General features: G+C 40.4%; 1 protein-coding gene across 1 annotated transcript in view; it reads right to left on the reverse strand.

Annotated features, from left to right (window-relative positions):
* The window catches only part of PATJ (PATJ crumbs cell polarity complex component), a 332,328-nt gene that overhangs the window by 63,591 nt on the left and 249,637 nt on the right, over window positions 1-19,100 (reverse strand). Inside the window, exons 32-34 of the mRNA XM_036256685.1 lie at window positions 12,061-12,135; window positions 7,568-7,685; window positions 3,955-4,088 (exon numbers count right to left, since the gene is read on the reverse strand). Coding sequence (XP_036112578.1) covers window positions 3,955-4,088; window positions 7,568-7,685; window positions 12,061-12,135 — 327 coding nt within the window. The remainder of the gene's footprint in view (window positions 1-3,954; window positions 4,089-7,567; window positions 7,686-12,060; window positions 12,136-19,100) is intronic.

The following is a 19,100-nucleotide window of genomic DNA, read 5'->3' on the forward strand; positions in this document are numbered from 1 at the left end:
ACTCAATTTTGTATCCTTAGCACTAAGCAAAGGGCAGCCTTTGAGAAAACATATGCAACCTATCACAGAAGAGCCATAGTCACCAAAAGCAGACCTGGGAGCACATCGTAAGATTAAAACAACAGAGGCCGAGTTTGTCGTTGAGGATTGGGTCCAGGTGTACTCATAAACCCTCCCAGGAGGCTCACCCTCATCATTATCTTGGTATTTTAAAAGGTCTATTTAGATGACCTTCTGCAAATACATTGGGATGCTAAATGAGATCTCCCTCTGTGATCTCAGAAACCATCTGTCTTGGCTCCAGAGACACTATTTATAGCAGATAGGACTGATGTGGTGTCAAGACCAAGTCCCAGAGGCTTAATTCCACTAAAGACAGTGAAAATATCTGTTGGACATACAACAAAGAGGGCACAGAAACCCTAATTGGGAGGGTTGGAGCAGATGCTTGAGAAAGGTCACCAGCACACAGAACGTGCTTCTCCCCTGCACAGAGCTGAAGTAAGGATGCGTCACATCATCAAATGTGCAAGGGCAAGTGCAAGGGTACTTCTGAGAGTGGGCCTCAGAGCTGTCCGCAGTCTCCTTCCATATGCTCTCCTCTTGGCCGGCTAACTTCCTGCTGGCTGGATACCGCCCCAGCACCTGAGTGGGTGATGTGACCTGCAGTGTCAATTAGGCTGCATGTTCCGTGTCAACATTGGAATGGGAAAAAGAAAGATCTTCATTGTAATAAACAAAGATTTTACTTGTTAAAGCACCTTCTACCCTGCACTGTCCAGCCTCACCAACACAACATGCCGGTATATGATTGTGAGTCTAACTTACAGCTTTTGGTGAGGTACCTGAGGTTAGGAAATGAAAGCTGTGTCCCATTTCCCATTGTTAAGTGGTGCTTATCCTTCCAAGGACAATGGGATTTACAGTCTCAAAAGGCAGGACTACCTATTATGAACCTCAAGATGCTCTTAAGGAAGTGTTTGGCTGCCTCGTGGTGGCAAGAGAAGCAGAGCATGGTATTCAGCAAAGCCTCCCGCCCAGGATACAGGAGGGATGGGGGCAGCAGCAGCCCTGAGGCGGCAGCCAGTGGCGCAGGTGTGGTCACTCTCAAAGACCCGAGAGCAGCGTGGGCACATCTTATTTGGGTTTTCTAACCAACCCACACAAAGAAAAATCATATTAACAACAACAAAAGCAAAAATATATCAGCTAACAAACTCATTCAGCCAGGCCAGACATGCTGACTAAAGGCTTCTGATTTCCTATGGGAAATCTAGTTCTGCCTTATTTTAAGCAGTATAAAGAGACTTATATTTGCAATAAATAAACAGAGGGTTCCTTTTTGTTTATGAAAGAATTCATTACAGAATTTTCTTGGATTCATTTCAAATGTAGTCTTACTTATACAAATTTAGTTATTAAACTTCAGAAACATCTCTTTAGGAAAATGAGAAAACAGGCCCTGGAAGGAAGATACATCCAATGTTCAGGGTCAACCAGCAGTTTTTCAATACTATCCCACTGGCCTTAATAATATATACATATAATTTTCTACTGTTTAAAATCTCTGTTCCTCACCACAACCCAGTGTGTGAGGATTATTAAGCTTATTTAGTACGTGTGGAAACTGAGGCTTGGAGAAGGTACACGTCATGTGCACTTGCTTACTATGTACTAGGAATCGGGCTAAGCACCATATACTGGTCATCTCTTTGATCCTCCTAGCAATTCTGTAAGGTATTACTATCCCCATTAATAGATCAGGAAATGAACTCTGAGAGGTTAAGGAACCTGTCCCAGTGGGTAAATGGTAGAGCGGAAATACGACCGAGAGCTAAAAGAGAAATAAACAGTCGACCATCAGTTCAGAGATCAGCAGAGGAGAGGTCATGGAGCTGAAGGAGCTGGGTGAGACATCCTACAGAAGGAAAAGAATCTTGAGGAGGGCAGGAGGGGAGGAGCAATTTGAGGGGAGAGAGCAGAGTCTGAGGGGCTGCATGCAGAGGCAGATTTGGGGAACAGGGTCTCTGGTGCTGTGTTACTTCCTGTCTATAGTAGAACCTGGCTGGAGGGCTAGCCAAAGTTTCTAGGAACTGCTCACAGACCAGATCCCATAAAACTAGGAGGCATTATTAAAAATACAATGAAAAAATAAACAAGTCAGTTAAAGGGAAACTTAAGGAAGAGTTTAGCTCTTTCCTCAATAACAAAATCTGAACAGACAATGAGAAATGTAAAAAAGTGCTGCAGCCTTAAGAAGGCAAAGACCCGCCCTGGCCAGTTTGGCTCAGCGGTTGAGCATGGCCTGCGGACCAGAGTGTCCCGGGTTCGGTTCCTGCTAGGGGCACATACCACCAAAAATAAATAAATAAATAAATCTTTAAAAAAAAAAAAAAAGAAGGCAAAGACCCAAGGAAAGGCTGGGAGCTAAAACCGGCTGCCGGGTTAGTTCAATTCCCGTGTTCCCACTTCTATCCTCGCTGATGAAAAAAACATCAGTGATGCAGGAAGCCACATACAGCAGTTTCTGCCCACAGAGGCAAAGGAGAAGAATTCAGGAAGTAAGTTATCCTGAACTCTGGAGAGAAACTTGAAGCAATCTTTCATCAAACGGATGAAATCTTTTAATTAACACCAGCCTCTGAGCACATTCAGGTTCAGATGCTTCACTAGGAGGGTCAAACAGAATATCAGGATTCTCTAGGTCAGGCCAGATAGTAGGAGAGAAGGATCATGACCAGGAAACATGGACAAGGCACTAACACCCAGTTTCTGTAGCATACACTGTATCTGAGTTGCCTAGTGCTTTAGGGGGCTAATATTTGTAATGGAAAAATAGGATAGGATCTTCCCACCTGTCAATAATACTAACACAGAAACATCATATTCCTGCCCAAAACGGAAAGAATCATTTTATTGATCATATTATACTAATATTACCTATAAATCTGGCATTTACAATACACTTTATTCCTTACTAAATTAAATAGGCAAAAGAAATGCCAAAATGTTCATTTAAAAATGTATTCATCAATAACAGTGATTGTCTCTAGGGAGAGACCCTGGTTGGAGTTGGGAGTGGGGGGTAGAGTGCAAGTGTAGGGCAAAAGGGGAGTAAGAATATTTACTTTTTACTTTATATCCTTTTGTGTCCATTTAACTTTATATAATGTGCATATGTTACCTATTCAAATATGGATGCATTGATTAGTCATATTTTTGAGAAAATCAAAACCCATGAAATTTTACACTTCAATGGTACTATTTTGAGAAAATCAAAACCCATGAAATTTTACACTTCAATGGCACTATTGATTAGTGACAATCAAAAGGTACTAAATAATCAAAGATCTATCATCCAAGCAAAAACTAACGTTGTAGACCAGTTTTAAAAAACATACATTATGGCTCTGGCCAGTTTGGCTCAGCGGTTGGAGCGTCGGCCTGTGGACCAGAGAATCCTGGGTTCGGTTCCCGCTAGGGGCACGTACCAAAAAAAAAAACCAAACCATACATTATGAGTGGATGAAGCCATGGTTAGAATAAAGCAAAGCCTAAATTGTTGGGCTAGAATTGATGTATATTTTTATCTAGCATTCCATTAAATAATAATAATGATGATAATAACAATAGTTAATACTTATATTTACACTTTTTATATCCAAGCACCATCCTACAAACTGTTATACATTTCTACATTCTGCTATGATGTTGTTGGTCTAATAAGCATTTATAAAAAATATTCAGCATCATAGATGGAGAAAATCCTGGTGAAGATTAAACACTGAGAAACATTTGAAAGCTGCCCAGAATATGGATACATAATCCATTTATAATTATATATTTTTTCCATACCATAAAAAAACCCAACTCTTCCTTAAAGTGACACATGGCCACGATGAGGCTTAAAAGTAACTTTGTGACAGTGGATATATTTCACAGGTAGAAACTTACCAAGGGTGTGTCTTTTCCTCCCACAATGCTGAGACCAAGCCCTGAACGTCCCTTGGATATTTCTATGATCATTTCCTGGCCAGGGACAATGGGACATGTGGCAGGGTCCACCGACAGAGGAGCCTGGAAACCACCTGGAGGAGGATTGGACAAGGAATGACTGGCAGGCAGGAGATGAGCTCAGCTCGCACGCACACTAGGAGAGTGCATGCGTTTGTCACTTCACTCTTTTTCTGCCAAGCACCACAAAGGAAAAGGCTGGGTCATTACTGCCCATTCACCCAGGGATGAAACATGACATTCCTATGACACTTTTGAGATTAAAGCAATAACTATCTCCCTAAATCATCCATTTTGGTTTGAAAATATTTCAATATTAAAATACACCATGAAGGCCCTGGCCGGTTTAGCTCAGCGGTTAGAGCGTCGGCCTGCAGACCAGAGAGACCCGGGTTCGGTTCCCGCTAAGGGCATGTACCTTGGTTGCAGTTTGTCCCTGGCCCCAGCTGGGGTCGTGTGGGTGGCAACCAGTCGATGTGTCTCTGTCACACCAATGTTTCTCTCTCTCTTCCCCCCTCTCTCCCTCCCACTCTGTCTGAAGATAAATGCCAAAAATAAAAAAAAATAAAAAAAATTTAAATAAAAAAAAAATAAAATAAAATACACCATGAAGTATGATGTAACTGAAAAACAAACACACAACCGATTACCTAAAAATTATCCCAAATGTACACATAGTTAAAAAAAAGAAAGTTATAAATACAACTCAAGAATTAATCACTGGCTCCGTAAATGAAAAGCTTGTTAAAAGTATTATTGCTGTTTTATAAAGATTTACTTTTTGGAACCATTGTTTTAGATTGGGTTTTTCTAAAAACTAGGAGAGAAAAATTTATAGGCTAAGAGAAGATATATGTCTTTTTAAAATTATGATCCTCATCCGAGGACATTTTTTGCATTTATCTTCAGATACAGCAGGAGGGAGAGAGGGAGGAAGAGAGAGAGAGAGAAACATCGATGTGAGAGAGACACATCAACTGGTTGCCACCCACACAACCCCAACCAGGGCCCGGGACAAACTGCAACCAAGGTACATGCCCCTAGTCGGAAATGAATCCATGTCTCTCCAGTCCGCCAGCCAACACTCTAACCGCTGAGCCAAACCAGCCAGGGCAAGAGAAGGTTTTTAATACTTATTTATCTAGCATAAATTCTATATATCTGTATTTTCCAGATGACTAAACCTAACCCACTGAAAAATCAAAACAGTCAAAATGTTTTCAAGAGAATCTTATACAAATAATAGTCTTCAGAGATGTCTTTTTAAAAAATAACTAAGTTTGATCATTAGGTGTATTAATTCTTATTTTGTGGTATCATTTAGTAAAGGGCTGATAATACAGGGCTCCATCTGCTGGTCAGTTGCAGCTAGTGCACAGGGGCCAAGTCGTGATCCACAAGACTCATTACATAAACCTATGTAGAAGCAAGGGCAGGTGGACTGGCTATATTTGGTCCGAGGGCCAAGAATGATTTTTACATTTTCAGAAGGTTGAAAAAAAAATAAAGAAAAATAGTATTTCAAGACACATAAAAATTATACAGAATTCAACTTTCAATGTCTATAAATACAGCTGCATTGGAACACAGCCCTACTAATTCCTTTATATCTAGTCCACAGCTGCTATTACACTGTAATCACACAGTTGAGTAGCTGCAACAGAGACCAGAGAGCCTGAAAACCTTCAGTATTTACTATCTGGCACTTTACAGAAAATGTTGTCCAACCCTGGTATAAAACAAAAGGAAACACGCTCTAGGTGAGACTGTGGGGTTCTGCTCTAAGCAATAATCATGGTTTTGGTGAAAAAGGGCACAGGCTTGAATTTGAGTTCCCAAGAAGGAAACTAGTAGGTGGGTGAAACTGAGGCTCACTCCTCATCAGAGAAATAACCACCAACTAATAGACTGTTAGAAGAATTCAATGTGTGTGAGGTACTCTGCCCAGGGTCTGGCATATTGTAGCGTTCATATAGTTGCTATTCCTGACCACATGGAATTTATTAATCTAAAGGCCTCTTGGTGAAGAGTGAGAAATTTAGGGACACAACCTCAGTAACAATAAAAAAAATGCTATATTAGAAATGGAATGTTATAAACCTGATTTGTCTCTTGATGATTTTGCAGCATATGTATTTCATACTTCATATCCCATTTACTAACAATAAAAACAATGTACATTTCAAGGATGCTTTAAAAAGTTTATACTCCTTTTGTAAATGACTAGCTCAGTCTCTCAAGTGAGAAGAGAGCGAACACACAGTACAAGATGCTGCAGTGGCACTTCCTTCCCCCTCCACTTTGCCTCACCCCAGCCAGTCCTGACTCAGTCTTGGTCTTCGTTTCTCTCACAGAATCCAGCCCAGAGCCTCATGCATACCAGGTCCCTACTGAATGCTTGATAAGTAGATCGTTGACAATACATTCTACAGATTAAATTGTTGGACGATTAATTTCTGATATCGAGGTATAAATATGTAATATATATGATCAAAACTCAATTGGCTTGCATTGTAGTTAGCAAACTGTTCCAGTAAAAGATCAGGTAGTAAATATGTTGGGATTTACAGGGCATGTGTTCTCTGTGGCAACCACTCAGCTTTATCCTTATAGAAGGAAAGCAGCTGAGATAGTATGTAAACAATTAATATTCCAATAAAACTTTGTTTATGGATACTAAAATGTGAATTTCATGTAATTTTAATTAAATATTCTTTTAGTTTTTCTCAACCTAAAAAAAATCTGAAAACCACTTGCAGCTTGCAGACCATATGAAAACAGAGGGCAAGCCAAATTTGACCCAGGGGTCATTTGCTGACCAGTCATCAAGTATTTTAGTAAATATCCAGTTCTTTAGAATAGTAACTGCTTGTTAATTTTTTTACTGAGTTAATATTTATGAAAAATATGTAAAAGATAAATACTATAAAGCATCAGGCCTGCTAAATTGATGCAGATCTATGCTTTGCCATTGGTGAGCATGGTGCTGTAAATAGTCCTCTTCCCCCCACCCCTTTTACTGACTTCTTTTGCATAAAAGCAAAATGAAAATACTCATTATTCATTTTGAAGTTCTATTTTCAACCACCAGTCATCACCATTCCAGCCAGGAATTCAAAGAGAGAGAGAGAGAACACCGATTTCTTTAAGCACTGGAAATTAACAGTCTTCAGATAGCTTACATCAACATATGCAAGACTAACAATTTGGCTCAAAATGATTTTTAAGAGATATTACTCATGAACTAAACACAATCTTCTGGAGAGATTAGAGAGTAATTTGTAAGCTTCAGATACAAACAGCATTTACTGAGGGCCTTTTTGGTTCTAGTACTTTTACATTCAATAGGCAATAGGCAATCTCATGGTAAAGATGAGCAAAATGGTGTAGGAAGTAAAGTGACCTGGCCAAGTCTCAAAGCTAGGGAAGTGGAGGAGGAGTGCAAAGCCAAGCTCCCTGACTCCTAGTCCAGTCTCTTTCCAGGACATCACGATCCCTTCCTTTCTAAAAGTATGATGAGTCAATTCAACTCTGCTCAGAGAAAGAACCTTACCATGGCCTGTGAAGTCTGCATCTGTTGAATGGTATGATGGAGTGGGTGCTAAAGGTATCTCCTGTGAACTGAAGGAGACTTTCGTCGAATATTTTTGCTGTTTCATCTGGCTGACAGCCTACAAAGGGAAGGAAAATGTGATAAATGTCAAAGAGGAGAAGACTTGACCATTGGTGTATTGTTACCAAAACAACAGTGCACTTCAATAATGTCTTTTGAGAATTTAGAGTAGAAGGTGGGGAGTGGGGGAGGGTAAGAGGAATGTCGGATGATTTCTGTCTCATTCCCCATGCTTCCCTATTGAACTTTATGTCTAAAATGCTTTGGTGAAGAATGGATCAAGGAAGGGGAGAAGGATAAAAGTGGAAGATACTCTATCACTGTGGTCTGTACATGAAGCTGGGCTGGGAAGTAAACCCAAAATTTCCACAATTTCTCCTCATTCTGATGCAATCAACATGAAGTCCATAAATCCATGCTGTGCTCATCGGAAAAGAATCTATGCTGCAGATGTTCTGAGCATACAACATCACCCGTCTCTTCTGGACACATTCACAATAGTCAGTGATGCATTAGGTAGGTTAACTGAGCAACATGAGAGGAAGGAAGGGACCACAAACATCTGCTGAAGGCCTACTAAATGCCAGGTGCACCAATTATATTTGAGTCACCTACAAGAACTGGACCTTATTCACGTTTGGTCCCCAGTGCTTGGAACATAGTAGGGTCTCCATAAATGTTTGAGGAATGAATGAATGAGCAAATAAATGCATATAGGAGAGCAAAACTTAAGACATGAAAACTCAGAGTAGGAAATGAACATGTAATTCAATGAAGGTATAGAGACTTCTGCTAGGTGAGCTTTAGAAAATTAACTTTTAATTCTGGATTATTGTTGATGATACCGCCAATGAATATTAGTATCAGAAAACTAAGAAAAAACTGAAAGGGCTCCATGCTTGCTTAACAGGCAGTTAAAAATATAGGTAGTGACCTGACCTGCCTTCTGGATCTGTAGTTAGCCAGGGAACCCATCCCCAGCTGGAAGATTCTGGTGGAGGCAGTGAAGCACCAGGCTGTCCCTGGAGTCTAGAAATAGGATCAAGGTAACTGCTCCAGAACAATAACACCTCATGATGCTCTTAGTGGGAGGCGGTGCCTCAGTACAAGGACTGTGCAGTATGTAACAACTTAAACAGTACCACCCATTGTGTATCTGTGCTGTGCTTTCCAGTTTTCAAAAACACTTTTACATCCATGAATTCATTTAATCATGAGAACAACCTTGAGAGTTCGATGATATTACTCTCTTTTCCAGATAAAGAAACCAAGACACAAATGTCAAGTGACCTATTGAAATCACACAATTAATTAGAAGAGGCGGCAGGACTAAAAGTCAGTGGTTGAAGAATGTTACAGATTTAAAGTGTCTATCACTTTAAAGTTTTCACTTTATTGCTAGGCAATAACTGAATAGATGTTCACTTAGATTTCCTGTAGTTTCTCTATCACCATCCTTTAATAATGACCACATACTTACAAAAAGACTTATTCAAATACATATTTTTAGTACTTTAAAAAGAGGGAAGTGGAAGAATGACAAATAAGGGGCTACTACCAGAACAATGACCAAACTGAACCACCTAACCGTCTGATTACTCTAAAAACCACCTTTCCCAGCTTCCTTGACGTTAGATGTGTCCACAGAGAAAGTCCTAGTCAATGGGATGCAAAGAGACATGAACTACATAATTTTCAGATCGTTCTCTTAAAGAGAAGGAGCATACCTTCCCTTCTCCCTAGCTGGAAAGTGGACAGAAAGGTGCTACTTGGAGTAGCCATCTTAGACCAAAAATTGGATGCCATGTTTTGAGGGTGATAGAATAACCAAATGAGCTTGGTATAGTAATCATACAAGAGGTGCTTGGGTCCGTGACACCGTGGAGACACCATACCACCCTCAAACTGATTACATACCGACTGTTGAATAAAAGAAGAACTTCTTGTGAATGAGCCTAATCTTAACTCATACGGTAATTATGTCCAACTTCCGTTTTGTATCATCTCATGAAAGAGCATTGATAACAAAGGTGAATGCAAACTACAGAGTTCTCTTACGAAAAAAAAGTCATGTGAATTTTAAAACAGGAAAGCACAAGAGACAGCAAGCACTACAGTATGACTTTTATAAATAGCAGGGAATGTTTGCTTCTCCCCTTTCTATCCCAGTTCCACGTATCATCCCCTTTCACTGTGCATAATAGGTTTCTGATATATATTGGTAGAATTGAACTCAATGAAAAAAACTAGGAAACAGTCCATAGAAACCAAGGAAAACACCCTAACAAATATATTTAGAGGCAGCCCTCTTGTTGTTGGTAGATGTGGTAACGGATGAACCATATGTTCCCCCACTGACCCAAAACCAAACTATGAAGGATGCAAGATAAGAAAGATCAGATTTGCTGTTGAATGTTACTACATTAAAATATGAGAGTCAGAATGAACTTAAATGTCATTCTGCCCAACTCAACTAGTGGTTCTCAACCCTGTCCTCATACTAGGACCTGCTAGGAAGCTTTTAAAATGTATGGATACTGGAACCTCCATCTTAGACCAAATACTTGGGCACATGGGCTGTGGAGCCCAACCATGGTTCTTTTTATTTTTTTTTGATAAGTTGAAATAAGTCTCTCAATTTTATAAGCTGAGAGACCTATTTCTTAAAGTTAAACCATGGATTCTTAATCCAGAATAAATGGGTTTCTAAGAGACACACAGAGGGAATTCTGGAAACTATATAACCTCTGTGATTGTATCAAAATTATACTTATCAGTATTTTTCTGGGGAAAGGGTCGACCCTTCATCAGGTCTTCATGATAGAGGGAAGCATTACTACTTGAAAGAATATATGAACTGCCCTGGCCGGTTTGGCTCAGCGGTCAGAGCGTTGGCCTGCGGTCCGGAGAGACCCGGGTTCGGTTCCCGCTAAGGGCACGTACCTTGGTTGCAGTTTGTCCCCAGCCCTGGTTGGGTCGTGTGGGTGGCAACCACTTGGTGTGTCGCTTTCACGTCGATGTTTTTCTCTCTCTCTCTCTCCCTCTCCCTCTATCTGAACAAAATATCGAAAAATGTCCTCGGGTGAGGATAAAAAAAAAAAAAAAGAATATATGAACTGCCAAATTTGTTGGTGGCCATAGGCACATCGCTTAATCTCCTTACCCCTAAACTTTCTCATCTGTAAGTTGCTGGCCATACCTCTATACTTTGCATGGTTGTTGTGAAAATTAAAGAGAAAACTACATAAATAAACCTGACACTGTGCCAAGAACAACTTAGGAATTCAGTTATAATAGCTACAAATGTCTTTATGTCCTTTGATAATATATTAATAAATGATCAGCCAGCTTCTGATTGAAAACCTTCAGGGATGGAAAATTCCACTTCCATAAGGAAGCTCATTTGGGTTTGGCACGGCTTGTTGTTCGGGAAGGGCTCGGTAACGAGCTGACACAGCGTCAGTGCAGATGTTGCCCACTGATCTTTGGGACGGTTCTCTTCCGCAGCCGCAGAAAAGGCTGATAATCATTTCCCCAAAGGATTATGCTTTAAAAGTGCTCATTTTTCAGCAGGAAAAAAGAAAGGCCAGATGACATTTAGGATCGGCCCTAGCTCCTATAAAATGTTATCGTTATAAAATTTTAGAGATGTTTGATCTGTGCCTTGAGATAGATGGCAGTAAATAGTCTTAACACATAAATAGTATTTGCAAATACATAAAGTAAAAACTGCGATTGTAAACTTTAAAAAATAATTGCTTACAGGTTTTCACTTGAACTGAATGTGGTTCTTTTTAAGTTTCTTTCTCTACCTATTTGTTTTTATTTAGGTTTTTAGCATGTGATTTTGGAAGACTAAAGGCATTTTCTTTGGCAAGGTTTGAAATATCACATATTTTCTGTAAGCTATAGTAATCCAAAGTTTCCTAAACATAGAAGTAATTAATATAGTAATCATGTAAATTATAGTAGCACCAAAGTGTACACTAGCACCCAGAAATGAGAACCAGGACTTAAACAAGAAAATACTGAATAGCAACAACAATACAAACATCTTACAGACAGAAGTTTATAGTTTTTAAGAGAAGTGAAACTCAAAACACAAGGAACACCAAAGTTTATGAAACGACAAGTTCTCCCATTTAACATTTTATGACGTTATATAAAGCACGGTGCAAGCATGTTTCAGGCATGCCCCACCTTTAAAACCTGTTTGGGTTGTTGGTACTGGGAAATGTACGGAGGACATTTCCACACACCTTGCACAGAATCGGTGACGCAGTGGTGGGTTGACTTTAGGCTGAAGACATACTACAACCTCCTGCCATGTAAGAAAGGATCTGATTTCATTGTGATCACCTCCTTTTCTTCTGCAACGTGTTTACAATGCACACCATGCCAGTAGAGCAAAATCTAACGTGTGAGTTACGTACGTTGTCAGTCGAGCAGTCCACTGCCTTCTGCTGCTCTGCCACCACACTCTGACTGACCGCCTGTGCCATGTCCTCCTGGAATGTGAAAGATACAACCAGTTAGCAGTATCGTGGGGCTCAAGTGCACTTTCTAATTTCAGTAGTCAAGCACCACTGCATGGGGCTTCGGTCTCCTACAAAAATGACCAACACACCGGGCGTGAGTTCTATTCATCCCTCTGGACAAACTCTGAGATGAAGGCAAGCCTGTCATTTCCAAGTGCTTCGACCCTTTCAGGTCTGTCAGGCGTTAAGCCTATCCGATATCCTTGGTGGTTATTTTGACCAGTTTTTTCTTCTATCACACTAGTGATTCCTATATTTATATTTATATTCAATATTAAATTCTTTCAGCATTCAAATCTTGATATTTAGAACCTCCCCTGGCCAGTGTGGTTCAGTTGGTTGAGCATCGTCCTGTGAACCAAAAGGTCACCAGTTCGATTCCCAGCCAGGACTCATGCCCAGGTTTCAGGATTGATCCCCAGTCAGGGAATGTGCGGGAGGCAACCGATCAATGTTTCTCTCTCACACTGATGTTTCTTTCTCTCTCCCTCTCCCTTCTTCTCTAAAATCAATAAAAACATATTTTTTAAAATGGGGGAAAAATGGGATGCTGAAAGGAGTCAATGGAGCAATACATGAAAAAAACTTAGCATGGTACCTGGCAAATACCAAATATATAGTAAAGACATTAATGATTATAATAAATAGAATCAACCTATGACAAACCCATGTCCCTAACTCTACTATAGGGTCACTGAAAACACCTACCTGGGCAGGACACTTTCTAACAGAGTTTGGCACTTAGAATATTTACACAGCTGGTGAGACAGAGGTTAGGGAAGAAGTTATGGAAACTTTGAAGTACACCACTGAATGATGCACATGTGTGTGGCACAGATCAGGTGTCTGAGAAGTGTTAGTTCCCTTCCCTTTCTCTTATCTTGTCCTCAAAAATGTGGAAGGATGAGATGAGAAAATCAGAGCTCTGAAAAGCATCTGGTCTAACACACTGTCCTATTTCTGCTACCAATTGCCTTAAACCTCTGGGCCAAAGGATGGAGCTGGTGCATGACAACATGATACTAAGAATGACAGCGAAGGCTTACTGAGCACTGGCTATGCCAGCTGCTGAGCTAGGAATGCTATGCATTTCAGGTGTGGATGTGCACCACAGGCCTGTGTGGTAGGTACTGGTATCACCCTCATTTCAGAGTGAATGTAACTGAGGCACAGGCAGGCTAAGGTATTTGCTGAGCCAGAGCTTAACCCAGACACATCTTGCTCCAGAGCCCCTGCCCTAAACCAAGGAGTAAGCCACATGTGAAAGGGAGAGTGCTGCTCACCTCCCCCCAAACACACACAAGAGTCTTAGGACTCAGCCTCAGCACAGTGATTCCATTTTAGACTCAATGCCAGGTCAGACCAAGTCATTCTGCTTATTTTGAGCCTGTGCAGACAAAAACTTCATGGCACTAGCCACTGCAGTGACCTCGGGTGAGTCACTTTCGTTTGTGTTTAAACATAAACTTAGAACTTGCTAATCTTCCAACTACTGGTTTAAGGCAATCTACCAAGGGAGCTTTTAGCGCCTTCAAAGCTGAGATCCTGGGACATGCTAAAGTGTTGACTTTGCACACGGAACCCCCTAGAGAAGAAGACTGAGGAAGCAGCGTGGAAAGATCATCCCATTTCCCGAAACAAACTGATCAGCACGTTCTGGGTGCATTATGTCATAATCCTCAGCACAGTACTAGGAGGTCCTGAAAGAAAATGCTTTGTGGGCCAGGCAAATTACTATGAGCAACAGAGGCAGTTTAAAGTGGGTGAACATAAAAGGCCACACTGGGAACATTCTACATAATAGGTAATAATGGGAGCAATGTCCAGCTTATAATCACCAAAGCTCGTTGACTCCTGCCCAAAGCTGGGGAATCAAAATGCCTTGTATGTCTGGTAATTGGTCAGAGGGTGGACAGCTGAACCACACAAGAACATCCTGTGGTTTTCCAAAGTGGACCCTAGGGAAGCGAGTCAGCCTCTTTCTGGCAGCCATGCTCCCACATGCCGAGGAAGCAAGTCTGCAGCAGAAGAGAGTCAGAGGACATGCAGAGACATCGTTGGCATCACCGGGCCTCTGCTTCCCACTGCCCGAGGCTACCAACCCTGTCCTGTGTTGTGATTATGTAAAAAGAAGCTGTAGCTGATCAGTACATTTCCTCTTTTGTCTATAAAGTCAACTTGTGACTTTATTTCTTGCAACCAAAAGACTCCTGATTAAAATGAAGTGGATCCCAGAGAAGATCTATCAGGGTAACAAACCCACAGGGGTCAGGCATATGGCAGCTAAATACAGATGAATGGAGTATAAGACAACAAACTAGAGAGAGTGCTCAGCCTAAAAGTATTCAAATTCAATGATTTAAAAAACATGCCTTTCAAACCAACAACAAACACAAATGGTCTACTGTTGATTCTGGTCTTTGGACTTCTTTCTACTTTGTAGCCTCTGACTACACTAGAAAAGACAGCATCTGCCTGGGTCAGTCCCAGCCTAATTTCTAAGCATTCATCTAACCACCTGGGTTAGGTGAAAGTACATTAGCAAAAGCTCCCATAGCACCTTAACTTCCCCTTCAATAGTAGTCGGCAACACTAAGAATGACTTATCTAAAGTTGGATTCAAACCTGGCAATGACACTTATTACTTGAGTGTCTCTGTGCCTGTTTCCTTACCTATAAAGTAGGGTTAATAATGAGCATCCAGCCCTGGCCGGTTTTGCTCAGCGGTTAGAGCGTCGGCTTGCGGTCCGGAGAGACCCGGGTTCGGTTCCCGCTAAGGGCACGTACTTCGGTTGCAGTTTGTCCCTGGCCCTGGTTGGTCGTGCGGGTGGCAGCCACTCGATGTGTTCCTTTCACATTGATGTTTCTCTCTCTCTCTCCGTTCCTCCCTCCCACTCTATCTGAGCAAAGAATGGAAAAATGTCCTCGGGTGAGGATAAAAAAAAATAAAAATAAAAATAAAAATAAAAATAAAAATAAAAATAAAAATAATGAGCATCCAAAATATGATTTAATACATTTGGAATGATGCCCTTGGAGTAAATGCTGTGAAAATGTTAGCAGCCATTATTCTCCCTCAAGGTAAGACCTGTGTATCCTATTCACTGTGATTTGACTGGTGGCTGGCACAATGCCTGGTACATACCAGGCCTTTAATACAAACTTGCTTGCCAGGCTGGTGTGGCTCAGTGGATTGAGCATCGCCGCACGGACTGAGAGGTCCTGGTTTGATTCCCAGTCCAGGAACATGCCCAGGTTTTGGGCTTGATCCCCAGTAGGGGATGTGCAGGAGGCAGCCGATCAATTTTTCTCTCTCACATCAATGTTTCTTTCTCTCTCTCTAAAAAAAATCACTAAAAAGTATATTAACAAAATACAAACTTGCTTAATTTCTGCTCCCTTTGAAACATAAGATAATCACCATAGGTTTTATATTATACGATCTGAAAATTATGCCATCAAATAAGGCTTCCCCAGGGAAGTGAAAACTTGACAGACTCAAAGAACAGTGCCTGGGTAGTCCTGTTTCCAAAAAGCTCTGGGATTCAGAGGCTAGGGCACTGGACACCGGGAAGAACGTCTGAGTTCTGGGCTCTGAGCTAGCAGGTCATTTTCTTTCCCTGGGCCTCAGTGCTAATTAATCATGACAGTAAGGTTACTTTCTCAATTCAGAAAAATCTGATGAACCATAGCTTCCCTCTTGGGCCAGTTGAATTTCAAATTGAATAACAAGTCTCCAGAGTGGACCGGTTCAAGTGGCTGGGAGAGAAAGTATGAATGTCAAAGGTGTGTATCTATGTTAAAAACATGCACCTGTATTTCTGCTGCATTTCAGTCCATGAGATCACTTGCTCCCCTTGCTCTGTTATCTTCATTTACAATGCAGAGGGGAAGAGCGCGGAAGCCAAAGCCAGAAGCTTTTCTCTTGTGGCTTCGTGAAGGAAGTAGACTTGACTGTAAATCTACAGTCTTTTTTTTTTTTTTATGACCAGAAAAGGGAAATTTATCATGTAGGCAAATCTCAAGTGATTTTCGGAAATACAAGATATAAAGTACAACGAGCTGTGAAAAATGCCGCATGTTTGAATGCACTTGAACCCTGCCCCTGGCAATTTGCATACTGTTGCAAAGGGAGGCCGGTGCTGACTCAGACACATCCTCTCCTGCTCCTTTCGGGAATTTCCTAGGCTCTTGCTATAAAGGCAGTTTTCCTACTGGATCTGAGACAGAAAATAAGATTCACACAGTGACATCTGCTCCCAGGAATCCTGCAGCTCTTGATAGAGTGCAAATGGGAGTAAGAATGGATTTTGAGCACACAGTTCGGGACCCTGTTTTAAAAATAAGCAGGATATACACCTGCGAATTCCAGCCTGACGGCCCACCAAGGAGCCTATCATCATTAACAATGCATTTTAAATTATTTCCCCAAACTTGGATGCCAGCCTTTTAAAAACATTTAGGAATAATTTTTTGAGCAGTCCAATTTATAAACTGAACCTGTATCAGAAATCACATGGCACATTATTCCTTTAAAAGTTAAAAGTCTGCACTGAGCTCATTATTGTCTCCCACAAATCTGCTTTGTTTTCTCATGTTGTTGTTCTTTTTTTTTTTTTTTTAATTAGTGACAATATCAAGCTCCCACTTGCCACGGTTTAAAATCACAGTCAGCTTTTACTAATCTCTCTTCTTGTCAGTTTTCATCTTATCATTTGTAAAGTGCTTTTGAGTCTAGGGACACATACGAAGAAAAGTAGATTTTTCTCAGACTTTGGAGTTTCACAGACCAGAAAATTTTCCAAGTAACTTTAGGGACATTAGAGTTTTTTTGGTAACCAAAGAAGTACTGGGTTGGAATATGTGGATTTGCCATTTTGTAAGTCAAAGAAATGGTCAAATCTCAGTGATTTCAGAGGATACAACCTATTAATGTCCTCCTCCCAACTACAGCCATATATTATTACCACGATGTCATACGGGAAGAGCCATTTCAACACTAAGAATTCAGGTAAGGTACAGTCTTAAAGAGCATTCCTTTAAATTGAAATCTATGTGGTTTTGGTTTTTCAGTTTCCACAGGTCAATGAAAACTGTTACGGATCCATATGGGTCAACTGAATAACTCTTCAGTATTATCTGAACAGAGGAGAAAGCTTGGACTTTGGGGTCTGACAGTGGTTCATATCTTGGTCTTCTACTTATAGGTTATGTGCTCTGTGACAAATTAGCCTTCTCTAAATTTCAGCTTCTCTATGGGCTGATACCAGTTATCTCTAGGAGAGGCAGTATGGCATGATCAGGCATGTGAATCAAACATATAAGGCTTCAAATCCTCATTGTGGCAATTACTGCCTCTAAGTCTTTGGGCAAGTGAATTAACTTTTGGAATACTCAGGTCCCTTATATGCAAAATGGAGATAATAATAATGCTTTATTATGGGGAGGATGAAGATAATACACTCTGTTCAGTTCCTAACAAATAAGTACTACTGCTGTTTTTTGTCAGGATAAATGAGATAATATTTTAAAGTGATAGGTACATTAACAATTAGCCATTAAATAATATTGCAAACTGTTCTCCAAACTAGTTGTACCACTTTACATTCCTACCAGGAAGATATGAGAGCTCCAATTTCTCCACATCCTTGACAGCACTTGTTATTATCTGTCTTTTTTTTATAGCTGCCCTAGTAGGTGTGAAGTAGTATCTCATGGTTTGATGTGCATTTCTCTAATGGTTAATGAGGTTGAGTATCTTTCCACATGTTTATTGACCATTTGTACATCTTTGGAGAATGCCTATTGAGACCTTTACCCAATTTTTAGTTGAGTTGTTGTTACTGACTATTAGTATCTATAAGAGCATAGAGAAAGAAATGAATAAGAACAAAAGAAACATAAAGTGGCTTTACATCAAAGCAGAAAATTATAGACAGGGTTAGAGGTCCAGGTGGTAGCAAGAATAAAGGTCAGCTACTTATAAGAAAAACAACAGCACTACCTCTTCTTCTCCTTCTCTCACTTCGTTACCCCAGCCTAACTATTGAGCTTCTAAAGGCAGCATGTGGATGTGAACACTTGTTCTGGAACATCTCAAGCCCTTTAAGAAGCTCTGATAGTTTTGCTCATCACTGAATCTCCTGCACACAGCACTGTCTAAACTACAAGAGATAGTCGATTAATATTTGCTGTTTCTAGACACTGGCCAGGGCAAGTTTCATCTTTAACTACCTGTTTCTACACTACAATTTTCTATGTTGGAGTTCAAGATTTAGCCAAAAGGGAATGAAAATCACAAGGGAATGAAAAACCAAAAGGTTCAGTTCCCAGGTAATTTTCTTGTCTTTTAACTCTGGTGTTGTTCTATGTCTGTATCTCTCTGAGAGGCAGTAGTGCATAGTGGTTTAAAGTGCAGCCTCCAGCCTCAAGGTGCATGGAACCTGGATCCCAGCTTCACTAGATGATTATTTAGGTAAGTTATTTAATGTTTCGGTGCTTCAGTTTCCTCATGTCTTAAATGGAAATAGTATTAGTACTAACTTCATAGAACCTTTATGTAAGTGAGCTTAAAACAATGCCTGGTACATAGGTATTCAATAAATGCTGTCTATTATTAAAAGCACTTACATTTTTTTGGTTGAAAAATTCACTTAAGTTTTCCAAGTTACACCTTAATGGTTTACTTAGAACAGCTAATCTTTATCTGGCTAATGCTGAATGCTTTCATTAGAATAACATCATCATCATCATTAACAACTCACACTTATACAGTGATTCAAGTGTGCTCTGGCATAGTTCTACATGATACTTTGTAGTTATTAACTCCTTTAATTCTCACAACAACACTTTGTCCCCCCCCCCCCCCCCCCCCATTTTACAGATGCAAAAACAGAGGCACAGAGACATTAAGTTATTTGCCTAAGGTTATTTTG

The sequence above is a fragment of the Molossus molossus genome, unplaced genomic scaffold (assembly GCF_014108415.1).
Source record: "Molossus molossus isolate mMolMol1 unplaced genomic scaffold, mMolMol1.p scaffold_m16_p_12, whole genome shotgun sequence".
NCBI classification, from domain to species: domain Eukaryota; kingdom Metazoa; phylum Chordata; class Mammalia; order Chiroptera; family Molossidae; genus Molossus; species Molossus molossus.